The sequence below is a fragment of the Phyllostomus discolor genome, chromosome 4, assembly GCF_004126475.2.
Source record: "Phyllostomus discolor isolate MPI-MPIP mPhyDis1 chromosome 4, mPhyDis1.pri.v3, whole genome shotgun sequence".
Classification (NCBI taxonomy): Eukaryota; Metazoa; Chordata; class Mammalia; order Chiroptera; family Phyllostomidae; genus Phyllostomus; species Phyllostomus discolor.
The window spans coordinates 10,891,230-10,906,113 of NC_040906.2; the positions used below are offsets into that span (position 1 = coordinate 10,891,230).

The 14,884-nt window shown below is 47.9% G+C and overlaps 1 protein-coding gene across 1 annotated transcript in view; it reads left to right on the forward strand.

Annotated features, from left to right (window-relative positions):
* The first annotated feature begins 776 nt into the window (after positions 1 to 776).
* WDFY1 (WD repeat and FYVE domain containing 1) overlaps positions 777 to 14,884 on the forward strand; it is a 41,170-nt gene continuing 27,062 nt past the window's right edge. The window contains exon 1 of the mRNA XM_028509389.1: positions 777 to 1,010. Within this exon, the coding sequence (XP_028365190.1) occupies positions 874 to 1,010 (137 nt within the window). The 5' untranslated portion in view covers positions 777 to 873. The remainder of the gene's footprint in view (positions 1,011 to 14,884) is intronic.

The window sequence follows — 14,884 nt, forward strand, 5'->3', positions numbered from 1 at the left end:
GAAAAGAGGTCACATACCAAACCTGACAAGCTCAGGGGAGGCCTGCATGGTGGCCTTACAAACTCAGAGACCCAAAGTAACCACGTAGCATAGGATGGTCTGAACATAAACATTCTTAACTGAAAGCAATTCATGGTGGGCAGTCACATCCTAGGCCTGTAGCTTCCTCGACAAAGGTCAGTCTTTACCTCAAGCCTTTCTGTCGTCTCTGTGCATTAAGATAACACACCTTTGAAAGGCCAGAGTCGTCTTTTCCAGACCCCTCAGAGCGTGAGACAACAGAACCCCTCATTGTTATCTTGTACCCCCAGTACCATCTCTATGTGTTGTTAATTAACTATGCTGTACCCACCAATGTAAAAGATGTATGGTTTCTCCGTTTTACTCGTTTTACTTTTTATCTAATCCCAGAGATTTGCCCACTTTGCTTTCGCCTGCCCCCTTAATCTACCACCAATGGATTTCTTGTAGCCCTCTTTATGTCTCCTTCTTTTATTCTAATGTATAAAATAAGATGCGAAACTGACATTGTCGGGAGCTTTCTGGAAACTGTCGTCAGTTTGGCTCAAATCAACTAATAAACTCTTCCAAGTCTTTTCCTTAGGCTGGCTTTTTCCTTCCTTCACATTTTCAACCTTTGTAACTTTCCCTACTTCCGGGCAGACGTCCTCCGTGGCTCTGGCCCCGCTTTGCGAATTTAGCTGCGCTTCTCCCCCGGGCAATACGGTGCCTCGAGCGCAGCACTCGGGAGTTTACGGCAGCGCGGCGCCCACGAGGCCCGGGAGCCCTGGCAAACCGGCGCTCTCGCCCGCCCCGCCCGCCCCGCGGTCAGCTGATGGGCCGCCAGCCCCGGGAGGCTGCCGCCGCGCGAACATGGCGGCCGAGATCCACTCCAGGCCGCAGAGTAGCCGCCCGGTGCTGCTGAGCAAGATCGAGGGGCACCAGGACACCGTCACGGCCGCGCTGCTCATCCCAAAGGAGGACGGCGTGATCACCGCCAGCGAAGACAGGTCTGGTCGACGGGTCCGGCGCGGGGCCGAGGAGAGACGGGGGCGGCCCGTCCTCCCGCAGGCGGCGACGGGGTGTAGGGGCTGTGGGTCTCGCGGCCCCGTCCCTCTCCGCTTGGGGGCGTTCCCGGTTCCTAGGACGCGCGGCCCGTTGCGCCCCTCGGTCCGCTGGAACTCCCGGTTCCCACCCGCAAGCCCTCCAGTTTCGATCCCGGTCCGGGACGTCCGGCCCTGCCACGCCCCTCGGGGACCCCTGACTCCCTCCAGCCGAGGGACCTCAGTTCCCGGGTGCCACTGCGCCCTTCTAGCCGGGGATCCCCGTCCCAATAACACCCCTCCAGCCTGAGACTAGCGTGCCCGCCGCGCCTCTCTAGTCTGGGACCCCCATCGCCTCTCTAAGCGCGTCCCCCGTCCCTTCCATCTCGGGACCCCAGTCCCCGCCTCTCCTTTGTGGGATTTCATCCCGAGCTGTTCGGTTCCGAGCCTCCTTCCAGGGAGCCGGGAGGACGGGCGGCCGGCTACAGCGGTCCTGGTTTCCGGGATTCCCTGATAGCAGCAAACCTCCAGGGCTTTCACTCTCTTGCTTCTGCTTCACTCTGGGTTTCGACATCTCTTTAGCGCAACCCAAGTCCCAAGATCATTTATTTTGCACATCTGCTTAGAACCACGTGAACTCTTATTTACTCGTTTTTTTTTTCCCTAAAAGCGACTCATTTTTTGTTTTTAAAGCCTTAGATGCTTTTATTTTCAAGGACATTTTACATTACCACCATAATGGAAAACCAGTATGACTTCCATAAAGAATTAGACTAATAGTTAAAAGATGTTCATCTGTGTGCACCTAGTATCAACTCTTTTTTGTACTGGGACGACTTGCATTGAATGCCCGTCGTACTTTGGGAAACACTAATACCACCCGATTTTCTCATTTTAACCAAAAGGAAACCAAGGACCATGAAGAGTTGAGACTGCACCTCTCTGGTCTCCCCAGGACAATGTGATTAATTGGGGAGATACTTGCTTAAAACTTCTAGCATTTTTATAACCCTCAACGTTTAAAGGGTTAGTGCTTTCCTGTGGGAATTTGGAGGAAATGACTGATGTTTATTGCGTGAAACTGTTTCCTTGGTACAGTGAGTGGTCTTAAATGGTGATATTCCAAAAGTTGAGAGACTTTCTGGAAGACAGAGTGTACTGCTGCGCTCTCAAAGAGGGAGGCGTAGGGTCCAACTTTTTGTAATCATGGTGTGGAAGTAAGGAACTTTGAGAGCCTGCCCTAAATGGGAAGAGGAAACCTGAAGCCCCCAGTGCCTATTTGGGCTCTGCATTTTGCTTTTAAGTGAGTTCACTGTGAGCAGGCCTTGGCCTCTTCCTGCCAGTTTACAAGGCGAGAAAGGAGTTCTTGAGTCCTAAGGAGAAAAGAGGAATGTAAAAAAAAGAAGGACAGAATAAATGATGTTTGCATGATAGGAACATAGATAAGGGTACTTAATACAAGTTAGCTGTTTTTATTCGGTAAAGTGTTTTGTTTATGACTCATGCATGTTGGGTAAATTGCTGAATAGTTGAGATTGTCGGCCAGGCGCACTGCTGATAAATGTCTTCTGGGGAGTGATCACGCAGCTGCTCTGGGCCTGAAATGTTCTGGGGGGAGGCTTAGGTCAGCTCCTGTTTTCACTCGGGCACAGCAGGGCACACGGGCAGGTGACTGGACCAGGTGAGGGGCGGCACCTTGGGCTTCTAATTTGTGTTTCAGGCCCATGGAACTACCTCAAAAGGAAGACAGCCTTTTTAGCCGGTGCCACATTGTATGAGATTCAATGAGAGAGTGTGGCTATGGGCTCGTGGTTTGGGTTTTGTTGTTTTTGTGTGTGTGTGTTTTTGGTGGTTTGTTTTTACATTGTCGTAAGTATGTGTTAGACTCTTCAATCATTCATTTGTTCATTTATTCACTCATTCACATGTTTAGGAATACTGAGCTTATTGAGTACTTGGCCCTAGGGATACAACAGGGATCAAAAGCCACAGTTCCTGCCTTCATGTAACCTCTGATTCATTGGTTTTTATGGCCTCTGACCTGATGGAACCAGCATGTTGTTACTCATCAAACAAGCACTTATTGGACACTTACTGTGTACAGACTTGTGGGATAGGGAGACAGCCGACTCCAAAATCACTGTTTCCAAAGGGCTGGACAGTGTAGGGAGGTGATGGCCCTGTGCTCTCAGCTTTCAGGTGCTGGGAAGACAGGAAGGAGGGTCGTTAGGTGAGGGCCAGGGTGTAAACAAAAAGTGGCTTGCGCCTTTTCTCTACAACCTCTGCTTTAATGCTCAGAAGAGTAACGTTTAACCTTTACAGTAAGGTCCAGCCCTGGCTCGTGTGGCTCAGTGGATTGAGCGTGGGCCTGCGAACCGGAGGGTTGCCAGTTCGAGTCCCAGTCAGGGCACATGCCTGGGTTGCGGGACCAGGTCCCCAGTGGGAGCCACATGAGAGTCAACCACACATTGATGTTTCTCTCCCTTCCCCTCTCTCTAGAAATAAGTAAATAAATAAAACAAAGTAAGGTCCAGCTGGAGTTAATTCATTTATAAAGCAAAAAGCAGTGAGAACTGACTGAGAACATTTTGAGAGGAAACGGGCGTGATGGGAGGGTTGTCCTGAGTTTGGTGTCCATTTTTCTGAACTCTAGGCCAGCAATTCTCAGTAGGAGTGATTTTGCCCCCCCCCCCCCCCAGGGGACATTTGGCAACACCCTGAGACATTTTGGTTGTCATCACTGGCGGAGGGTGCTATTAGCACCTAGCTGGATGCTACTCAACATCCAGCAACGTGCAGGATGGTCCCTCACAGAAAGAATGGCTATTGAGCCCCAAAAGTCAGTAGTGCCGAGGTTGGGAAACCCTGGCCTGGGCTTAATGTACTTGTTTATCTGGTCTCTCTAGACAGTAGTTCTCCAACTTGAGCAAGCGTCAGATTCACCTGGAGGTCTCGATAACAGATGGCTGGGCCCCGCCCCAGAATTCTGATTCACTAAGTCTGGGGCGGAGCCCAAGGGTTTGCATTTCTGCCAAGTTCTCGGTGACACTGATTGCGGGTGCCATTGGTCCCACACTATGAGAACCACTACTCTACGATGAAGACGAGCCGCTGGCCGCTTTGCTTGCCTGCGGAGACTCCCAGGGAGACAAAACCGTGTGTACTCTGCCTTCTTTTCTGGTCAGTGTCCGGGATGTATTTCCCAGAAGTCATTCATACGTACCCATCTATTTCCCAGTAAAACCGAACTGTGCATGACAGAGCTAAATACAAATAATGCCCCCCAAAGGTGTTAAACCAGTGTGGGATACTGAGCCTAACCCCATGGTACCTGGAGTCCCTGGCCATGGTTTGGGCAGCGAGCCTAGATGTCTAATCAGAAGTGTTCAGGGGGTTAACAATGGCTGTATTCTGCATGAGTCCATTTCTGTTTTGTTCAGGGGTAACAGATGCCCCGAGCTCTTTTGTTTGAACTCCATTCTCCCACTGAACGCAAATTGGTGTTTTCAACTGTAGCTTTAAGTTGCCTGTACTTTGGAACTAGAACACTTGAGTATGCATAGTCTTCAAAGTATAAAATGGTGCATTTGTAAAGTTTTTAAAAACTGGAGTCAACAGAGTGTGACTCTCCTTCTAGTCAGGAAACCGTAAAAATGAAACGGCCTCAGCATTGAGTTCAAGGCTTTGAACCGCAGACATGGTTTTCCTGGTGGGGAAACAGAAACTGAGACTCCACTTTCAGAATGGCACTGAAATATGGCGAGGCGGGAGGGACCGATTCCCTAGACACACACGTTTGCCTTTTGAACTTCTTTCCTGTGGAATGCACCAGAAATGTAGACCTCCGTTGGTTGGAGGATAGAATTTTTGAAAGGTGAAAGCATTACTAGAAAGCCTTATGAGTGAGCTAAGGTTGTAGACCTGCTGTCTTCATTTTTGAAAAGTGGAGTTTGGAGGCGAGGGTGCGTATGCCATTGCTTCGGGGGCCCGGACTGATGCGCAGAAATCCTGCAGAGGACACTCTGTGTTGCCTGGCCCAAGTCCAGCGTCGGTCTCGTGTGTGTTAAAATGTTCCGGGATGTCGTGCCTCGGCTGGTGAACAATAAAGATGATAGAAAACCAACTCCTAAAACGGTTGGCATGTAGCCTCTTTTTTTGTTATACCAGCGAGTCCCCTGAATATATTTCTTTCCTCTTAGACATTTCTAAACAGATTAAGGTGCTTTGAGGGGCACGCTGTATATTTACTAACTGTTCCCATGGAAACAATCTTAAATAAACAACCTGATGGGTAAGTGTTGTGCTCAGAGGGAAGCCTGGCAGGGCTGGGAGTCCGTGGATGGTTTGCACAGAAAGCCAGGCTGCTAGCTGCTGTACTTTCGTTGTCGTGCAGTGCCTGAACGTAGACCCTTTCACTTGTGTTGCAAAATGAATTGAAAAAGTGAGAATGCCTGGGTGGGAATGCCGCTGTTCCTCTGATGTCAGACTGGCTCCCCATTGTCACATCCGGTTTCTTTTTCATGGTGTGGTTAGAAATGGATTCCGGGTGCAGAATCCCGTGTGCCACGGGGCAGGTTCCTGGTCACAGTTTTGTCATCTGCAGAATGAAGGTGGTAACAGTGCCTGCCTCGTAGGGTTTGGGTATATGTGAAGCTCCTAGAACAGTGCCCAGCACAGACAAAGCACTGATGTTCTGACTATTATTATTTTTATCCCCATCTGTTTTTCATTGAATTACTGGAGCCTCATTAAAAGCTAAAGATGTCTCTGCTGTGTGTGTGTGTGTGTGTGTGTGTGTGTGTAAATAAAATAAACATTCGCCTTTTGAATAGGACAGCAGCATTCCGGGGGCACTTGCCGGCCGGAGTTCATACAGTTGTGAGTCATGCCTTTTCATCATTTCCACACTTGCTCACTCACAAGTCACGGCAGTCATAAGTTTTCCTTTGTAACAGCCTCTGCCCTCATGTGCCAGGGGACACAAGACCACACTCAGGTCCGTTGATTCACGCACTAGGAGGACTGCCACCTTATGCTTGTCCTTACAGCCATGATTTATTACAGCGAAGGGACATAAAACAAGCCCTTGCCGGGTGGCTTAGTTGGTTGGAGTGTCATCCGAACACTGAAAGGTTGGGGGTTTGATCCCGGTCCTGGCTCATGCCTAGGGTGGGGGTTCAGTCCTGGGTGGGGCGTGTGTGGGAAGCAACCAGTCGATGTTTCTGTCGCACATCGATGTTTCTCTCTCCCTCCCCCTGTCTCTCTCTTTCAAATCAGCAAATGTATCCTCAAGTGAGGGTTTTAAAAAGCAAAGGACACAGAACAAACTCTGCAAAGGGAAAGGTACAGGGCGAAGTCCAGAGGAAACCAGGCGCGAGCTCCCACGAGGCCTCACCCCAGGCAATCACGTGGGAGGTGCTTCTTCCCTCCCGGACTGAGTTGCGACCACACGTGAGAAATGCTGCCTCCTGGGAAGCTCACGAGAGGCCCAGGACTCGGGGTTCACTGGGGGCTGGTCACCTGCTAGCAGGGGTCAGAACTGCAGGCTCTGAGAAGGAAAGCGGGTGTGCGGTGGTGTCTCAGGTGTGAATTTAGTGAATCCGTAGACCTGTAGGAATAAGGAAGCATGAAACATGGAAGTTTAAAACAGGCTACTCTCCCTTACTGCCTCAGGGTTGGTTAGACCTTGTGTTTCAAGACTTTTGGGGCATGGCTAGAGTGTGATCTTTTTTTTTTTTTTTTTGCAAGTTAAGAAACCGTGTGTCCTGGACCCTGCTTTGACGCTAACTCCATCCTGTCTGGGGGGCTTCTGCTTCTCAGGGGTGGAGATGGTTTCTGGCCTTCTTGGGGGCCCAGAGGTCACAAGGGATCGTTCTGTTGCTAAGTGCAAGGCAACAGCAGGGATTTGTTTCTCGAGGGAAAAAGAACACATCTGTCTCCAGGCAGGTAACCAGCCATCCGGCTTTAGGAGAGGAGTTACTCACTCGGGTTCTGGTGCAGATGCCATAGAAGTGACCGCCCCCGTCCCCCCCAAAATCCGCCAGCCAGGAGATCCACAGCCTGAGCTCCCTCATCGTCTTGGACCCTTGAAGCCGTCTGGGGTTCCTTCCCCAGGCTGTAGAAGGGATGGACATTTCAATTTTTGCTTAGTCGATCTAATTCTCTATAAAAAACAGGCTGGTTTCTCTTTGCCTTTCCATTTACATAATCAATTCAGTACAAATCTTGTGCTTCCCCCTTTGCTGCCGGAGGAGAACGACCCCTTTCTGTGGCAGGGGTGCAGAGGTCAGGAGACTGCGCTGGGAGGAGACTGCTATTTATGTGGTAAAGGCAGATTGTGCGGATGACCCTGTCTGTTCCCGTCCCTCTCAGCTACCCTCTTAACGTTACAGAATCCGTCCCGGCTACGGGAATGACCCTGTCTATCAGGCTAGGAAAAATGATCCTTTTCGGTAGGTACAGAAACGTTTGGAGATTTACCAAGGTGCCAAACAGCATCAGCAGCCCGAAGAGCGACTGGGAGATAAGTTTTCCTCATGCTGACGATTTCGCTTAGAGCTTGAAAGAAATCAGGCCTAGGGCTTAAATTGTAAGACAAGTTATACTCTGCGTTCTCTTTTTAATTGATTGATGAAATCATCTCTCTCTTCCAGCCTATAATTTAAATATGGTTAAATTGTGCTAATTTAGCTGTTTGGAGATTTTTTTTAAGATTTTATTTATTTATTTTTAGAGAGGGAAGGGAGGGAGATAGAGAGGGAGAGAGAGAAACATCAATGTGCGGTGGCTGGGGGTCACAGCCTGCAACCCAGGCATGTGCCCTGGCTGGGAATAGAACCTGCGACACTTTGGTTGGCAGCCCGCACTCAATCCACTGAGCTACACCAGCCAGGGCTTGGAGATGATTTTTTTAAAAAGACCTGATTTTAGAAATGCCGATTTGTCAGGCAGGGTGGAACGTGGCCTTGTGATTTTACAGACACCCTCGTGTGCTTACTGGAATCTGCCTGTCCAGCCTCGGGCGTGGTTTCCAAGGTCCTCATGCTGGAAGATGACATGCCCTGGACCCAAACGTGCGGTCATCTTGCAGGTCATAGGTTTAAAAATGACGTTGGTCGTGACTCCCCACAGATGCCTCCCGGCTCGAGAGATGGTGCTTTTCAGGAGGAAATTCATCCTTTAAGTCAGCCATTGCTCCTACTCGGCTAGGTGAGGCTTCATAGGTTTGGTGATTCCCTAAAGTGTGTTTCTAACTTCCTCCAGCCAGATCCCTGAGGGAGCTAAACAGAGGGGCTGGGAGGAGTTAAAAGGAGCCTCCTCACCTCTTCTGGTCCTCGGGGCTGTCCGGAGGTTAACCTCCTGGAACAACCGCCTTGTCCTTAATCAGCACTGTGGGTCCCAGCCTGCTTTTCCTGTGTCTCCAGCAGTAAGGTGACAGACAGAACTGTTATCCTTGGAGACAGGGCGAAGGTACTGAACAACATTGGAGTAATAACTTCATTTATGCATTCACAGTAATTTCTCCAGTTTCTTAGGATTCAGGTTAGCATCTGTGCAAAGCGAGGATCCCGTATTTCCACTGAAAGTTAAAGTGGACTTGTTTGTTTACTAAGTACTTTCCAATCTGTGGCACTCAGTTAATAGCAAAGGCTATTTTTAGTTTTAAGATCAGATCCCCTAAGTATTCTTAAAAGTATACTGTTTGGGACAGATGACATTGTACCAATTATCTATTGCTACATAACAAACCACCTCAAGACTCAGTGGCTTCAAACAGCAAGAATTACCAATGTTCACGGGCCCGTGGGTCCCTCAGACGGACGGCCCTTCTGGTCACACACCAGGCATGCGTGTGTGTGTGTGTGTGTGTGTGTGTGTGAGAGAGAGTGAGTCAGCCTTGCTGGTCTTAGCCGGTACTTTCCCATCATGGGGGGATTAGCTAGCTGTCCTCTGGGGGCGGATGGCTTCTGCTGGCTCATGAGGAGGTGTTTAATTGTCGGCTTGTTGTTAGTGCTTACTGAGCGGGGGTGGGGGGCCGGGGACTTGCTGATTTCTGCTTCTCGGCTCCAAGTCCTTCCTCTGCCCCCCCCCCCCCCCCCCCCCCCGCCCAGGGAGCCAAAGTCATTGTGTGCCTCTCAGCTGTGTTACCTTCTGTCCTACCTGCCCCTGGTCAGCCTCCTCGCAGCCACACTTGGCATAGTCATGGAATTTAGTTGTATTGTTCTGTGTTAGGCTTTTAAAATAAATTAACATTTCATAAACCTTTGTCATGGTTACATGGTCTTCATCACTATTTTTAATGACTTTATAAGCTACTGAATTAATATGCCATTAACCTATCATTATTTAATACTTTCCCCAATTTTTTGTTCTCTTGATGCTCATATGACCTTTTTAAATATATAGTTATTTTTCTTCCTCTTAAATAATTTCTTCAAAATCAACTGCCAAGCCTGGAATTCCTAAATCAATCGATCATTGTTGTCATTACTATTACCATTACTATTACTATTGTTATTGCTATTATTATCTGGGATATGTGTTTACCACTTTATGGAGCAAAATTGCAAAATTCTTGCCCAAGAGTCAGTTTAAATTTATAATGCTAGCAAAAGAATTATGAGAAATTGCAAAAGTCTTGCCCAAGAGTCAGTTTAAATTTATAATGCTGGCAAAAAATGATGAGAACCCTAGAAGTGGCACTTTATTATTATTTTCAGCTCTTTCTTTGCCTATCCCTGCACAGTAATACATTTTAAAAACATTTCAACCTGAAATATTTTACAGAGAACTACAACCTAACTTTGAGATTTCATTTATCTGGGAAATAAGTGGGTCTTCTGCTGGACTGAATGCCAGTAGACAAGTTTGTGGGTGGCAGTGGTGTGTGTGCATCGTAGTTGTGTGCCAGGCTTGTCCAGAAGGGATTTGGCCACGCACCATGAAAAACAGAGACATTTATTGAAGAAGATACAAGATACACTATACACAGGACAATGATGCCTCAGTCCCCTTCAAAGTGGGCACCATGAGACCTCACACAGTTCTCCCAATGGCCATCAGCTGCCCTGTCACATTTTCTTGAATCTCATCAATGGTCTGAAACCTCTTCCCTTTCAAAGGTGATTTTCATTTTGGGAAAAGCCAGAAGTCACAGCGGGGGGCTGAGTCACCTGAGTGATTTGATGTTTTGTCCAATACTCTGAGTGAAATGTGATACGCGATGCATTGCGCATTGTCGTGCATTGACACAATGCCGTGTCAAAGGTGCACTGTCATGATGAAGCTGCCAGTCACCCATAGTGTGGCCTTCTGAATCATCCGAATGGTTTCTATGGAGCAGTGTTCAAACTTAATGCAAAATTTGATGCAGATTCATTGTTCTACCCGCTCAGTCATTTTGAGTACGACGGCCACACAGTACGCATGCTCACTCAACAGCCTCTGCTGCCCCCACTGACTAGTACAGTGAAGTCGTCATGTTCACAGAAGAGCATTCCAGTCCACTCTCCTTGGCTGCAAGGTCGCATCGATGTCGTGTAAACCGTCCTCGTTATATTAACAATGGCTGGACTTTTCCTGGACGGACCTCGTGTGTGTGTGTGTGTGTGTGTGTGTGTACATATATATATATAACATTGTATAGAGATGCTTCTCTTGTGTGTCCGTGGAAGACGCTGCTGCTGTCTGTGAGTCCGTCCTCTAACGAGAAGGCCGAGGAGACTGATGGCAGAGCCCCCTTCAGAAGGACACTAGCAGCGTGGGGAAGTGTGGTGAGCATTTGCGTAGGCCCTGACAGGAATGACACATTTCCTTTCCAAGTACCTTTTGGAAAAATGTCAGATTATTGTTTTCAAGTGACTACAAAATAGAGCTTGGCACAGAATGAACATGTTCCTCATGTTTTGGTTTAAGAGAAGACTTTTTAAAAAAGGACCTAGCCTTGGACTATGAAAGAAAGTCCATCCACTAGAAAAATGGAGGGAGTAACAGCAAGGAAAAACGAAATGCATTTGAGTGGGAGTAAAGTTGTCAAAATATTGAAGGAAAAGTTAAGCTGTTTTATCTTAGAGGAGAGAACGGCTTAGACATTCCTCTATGCAGAAAATATTGTGGTTTTCATAAAAATAAAACCATCTGATCTTGACACTTTCATGATTGTATGGTTTATTAGTATTATCGTAGAGTTTTTAATGGTTTGCTCCTGTAAAATGTTACTAAACTGTATTATTGTGTTGCTTTCAGCTTACGGAATAGCAGATTTTGCTTCCAGTTTCCTGAATAGCACATTTTTTTTTTGGTCTAAGGAATGTGTTGACTTTTTAATAAGCAGCCCGACTTAAGCCTGTTTTTACAGCCATTTGTGAAACCAGCAGATGAGTTCTGAAGAAAACATGCAACAAATTCTTACATTACTTAGTAGGAATTACACGACCGATAGGTTCTTGGGAGTGCTGGAGTCTTTTGATTTAACCTTGCAAGTGGGAAATTTTACTGCATTGTCCAAGGAAGGGAAAGAATATGGCTTGAAAAACTGAAGGAAGGGAACTCCAGATAGAAGGTGGGAATACAGAGGTAGAGCCGACTGTTAAGGTCAAGGGCCTCATTTGGGACCTGATTCCCAAGCAAGGTCTCCTCTCAGCCTGGACTGGATGAACAGTTTTCAAATGAAACACCCCAGGAGATCTTTCAAGCCTTGCTAATTTCCTGGCGTGTCAGCTGGCTGCAGGCCGCGTTGTGGTGCTGGTGATTTGCCTACTGGTGGTTTGCCCTCCAAAGGAAATAAAACTGTTTCAGAAATGCCGGGTTCTGGGCAGGTTCCTCTTTGACCTTGGGCTAGTTTAAATATCAGTCTGCTGCTGCATGAAATTAAAATGTGACTTCCAGGTGAGGTGACTGGTTGGAAGAGACACCCTTTAAGGTTCGCTGCTCACGGGGACTTCTCTGCTGTCTGAGTCTGCTCTCCTCTCGGGGGACATGGGGACGGGCTCATGGCCTTGAGACCTCCATTGAGCTCCCTACACATTCATAACCCACACTTCTGGGGTGATTTGAAGGGTTTTAGAATATGTCAGCATTCTGTTCTGTAGACACTTAAAAAAACCTAACAGCCAGGTAGCCAGCAGGCTCAACCCCTATGTGATCGTGTGTGTGTGAAGGCCAGTGAACTTGACAAAGCATGGCATGACACCCTAGTCTTCAAGTGCCTGGGCTTTCCCTGTCTCTGGAAACGGAGCAGAATCCTTGAGCAGATTCAGTGCTTGGAGGGGAGGTGGCCTTTCACTTATTACAACTCCTTTGGCTTCATCTCCGATATTGAACGTGAGTAATAAAATGTATCCATAAGCGTTCTACGTTAGGTAACAGAATATAGTCCACAGAATGTAGTATAGTGTTAGTAGTTTCGGCCTCAGGATCACCACTGTAAGTGTCTACTGATTATTTCTGATGAGGGAGTCATACTGCAGGGGTGCCCTTCCTGCAATGTGCTCTGATGAACCACTGCACCTGGAGAGGAAAGTTCTTGGTGGGGAAGGAGTGCTTACACATACCCTGAGCTCCGTGTATTTGGGCCGTTTGAGGATCACATCTCCCTGGGCTGCAGGGTCTGGGTCCGGGAGTCACAGGCACTGAGCGTGTCCGTTGAACCTTGATTTGAAACAACCAGCCCCTGGTGGGCTCTGAGCGCAGGGACAGCGGGGTGCCTGGCTCCTTGGGAGATGTCGCTGCTAGGTGACACCCCTGAGGTGGGGCGGAGGAGGGGGGAGCCCAGGTGACTGAGAGGAAGCTGCACTGTGGCGGGCATGCTGAGACCAGAGAGCGAGAGCCAGCATCTCTCTTAGGAATTATTGGTTGTCCTTAAAAATCAAACAAGCAAAAACCGTGAAATATCTAGTCAGCGTCCATCTTTTCAATTGTTTCATAATGATATATGTCTATTTAATAGTTTGACTGAGTCAGAATCCAAACAAGTCCATGCATTGGGATTGCTTGATATGCCTCTCTTAAACCTCTTTAATCACAGGCTGGTTCTCCACCTCTGTTTTTCCTCCCTTGCAAATTATTTGCAGAAGAAACTGGGTCCTTTGTCTATATAGACTTTCCTGCACACCCAGTTTTTGCTAAAAGCCCTCCCGAGGTAGTGTTTATAATGTTCTTCTGCTTCCTATAAAGTTGGAAACCGCCTATAGAGGTTTGGTCAGGTTGCATTTTAAAATGAAGTTGGTGTCATACTGCACTTATCAGTTTTGTATAGGGCTTTCATTTACCATCACAGCATGAATATTTTCTCATGCCATTAAATATTTTTATGACTTGGTTCCAATGGTTCAAACCTAAAAAGAGGCATATCATGAAAGAGTTTTCATTTCTGAGGTTTGTGAGAGGAAACCCAAGTAATCCTGAACAGTAACCAAGAACCCACAAACAATAACAAAGTGGTTTAAACATTACCTCAAAAAGTGTTACATTTTGAATTAAGGTGTTAAATTATAAACCATAGAAATCATAGGTCTGTTCACACATGCTTTAATCTGATCTCCCTCTCTGTCTTTTAATTTTGGATGTGAACTTGGGCTTTCTTGAACTTCTGTCACAATATACGTACCGCAGGAAAGACCTGCCTGATTTATCTTACCCTGCTAAATGGCATTTGAACGAGGAGACCGTGTTTGGGATATTTCTTGGTGTCTCATGCAGACATAGTGTATTAGTATTTCTGCTTATGGCAAACAGCAGAAATAACTCAGGCTGGCTTAGGCCGCTGAGGGTGTTTATGGTGAGGACGCGGGGGTGTCTGCCTCCCAGAACCTGAGTCTAGGGACACAGCTCAGTTCCAGGAGCAGCTGGCACGATGGACTTGCCACCTCAGCCCTCCTCAGCTCACTTCTGCTTCTCTCCATAGGGCAGCTTCCCTCTCTCTCTCTCTCTCTCTCTCTCTCTCTTTTTTCTTTCTTAATGTGCACAGCCCTCCAGTCCCAAATGCAAAACATAGGACCGGGAACAGCCATTTCAGCTACCGAAGATGTACTGATCTATTTTTCTCTCTCTCGGTTTCAGATTGGCCAGGGAAAGAACCAATTTATCTGCCTAGGGTCAGACGCCCGTTTCTAGTCTAGCCTATTGTGATCAGGTGTAGGATGTAAAGAAAAATTGTGGGTGATTCAGCTTGGCAGGAGTTCCGTTGCGACCAGGCAGCAGCGGCAGGAGGAGGGGGCCTGCTGTGCAAACGCCTGCTCCTGCAGAAAGGCCGTGTCCAGTTCACGTACAGAATAACGTCATGCCACCGGGTCGTCCGATTTATTTGAATGAATGCAGGTCAACATCTAGTCTTCGTTTTCTTTTATGACAGTCTAATCATGTAGAGCATTCTCGACAGACCTTCGGTGCAGCTGGGCAAGCTCTGACACAAACGCAGACACCCATGTAACCAAGTGCCCAGAGCCTTGCCAGCCACTGTCCTAGCACGGTCCCTCCTCTTCCTTTGCGTTGTGCCCTCCCACAGAAGCAAACCTGTTATCCTCTCGGACCAGTCCTACTTGTCTTCAACTTCAGTCGCAATGGACACATACAGTGTCAATGTTTACTCTTTATGTTATTTTAGTTCAAGGTTGTAAACATCAGTCCAGTGCTGGCTGTGTGCCGACTTCTGCGTTGCTGTTAGGAATTCGGGGACGGCTGCGACTGCGCTGTCAGCGAGGGAGGAAGACAGGGGGCGCTGTGCAGGCGGAGTGCGGCTGCGCTGCTGCCGCGGCGGGGCGCAGGAGAGGCAGAGGCTGGAGCTCTGAGCAGCAGGTGCTGCGAGTGGGCGAGCAGGGTCATCGCATTCCCTGTTCTTTCTC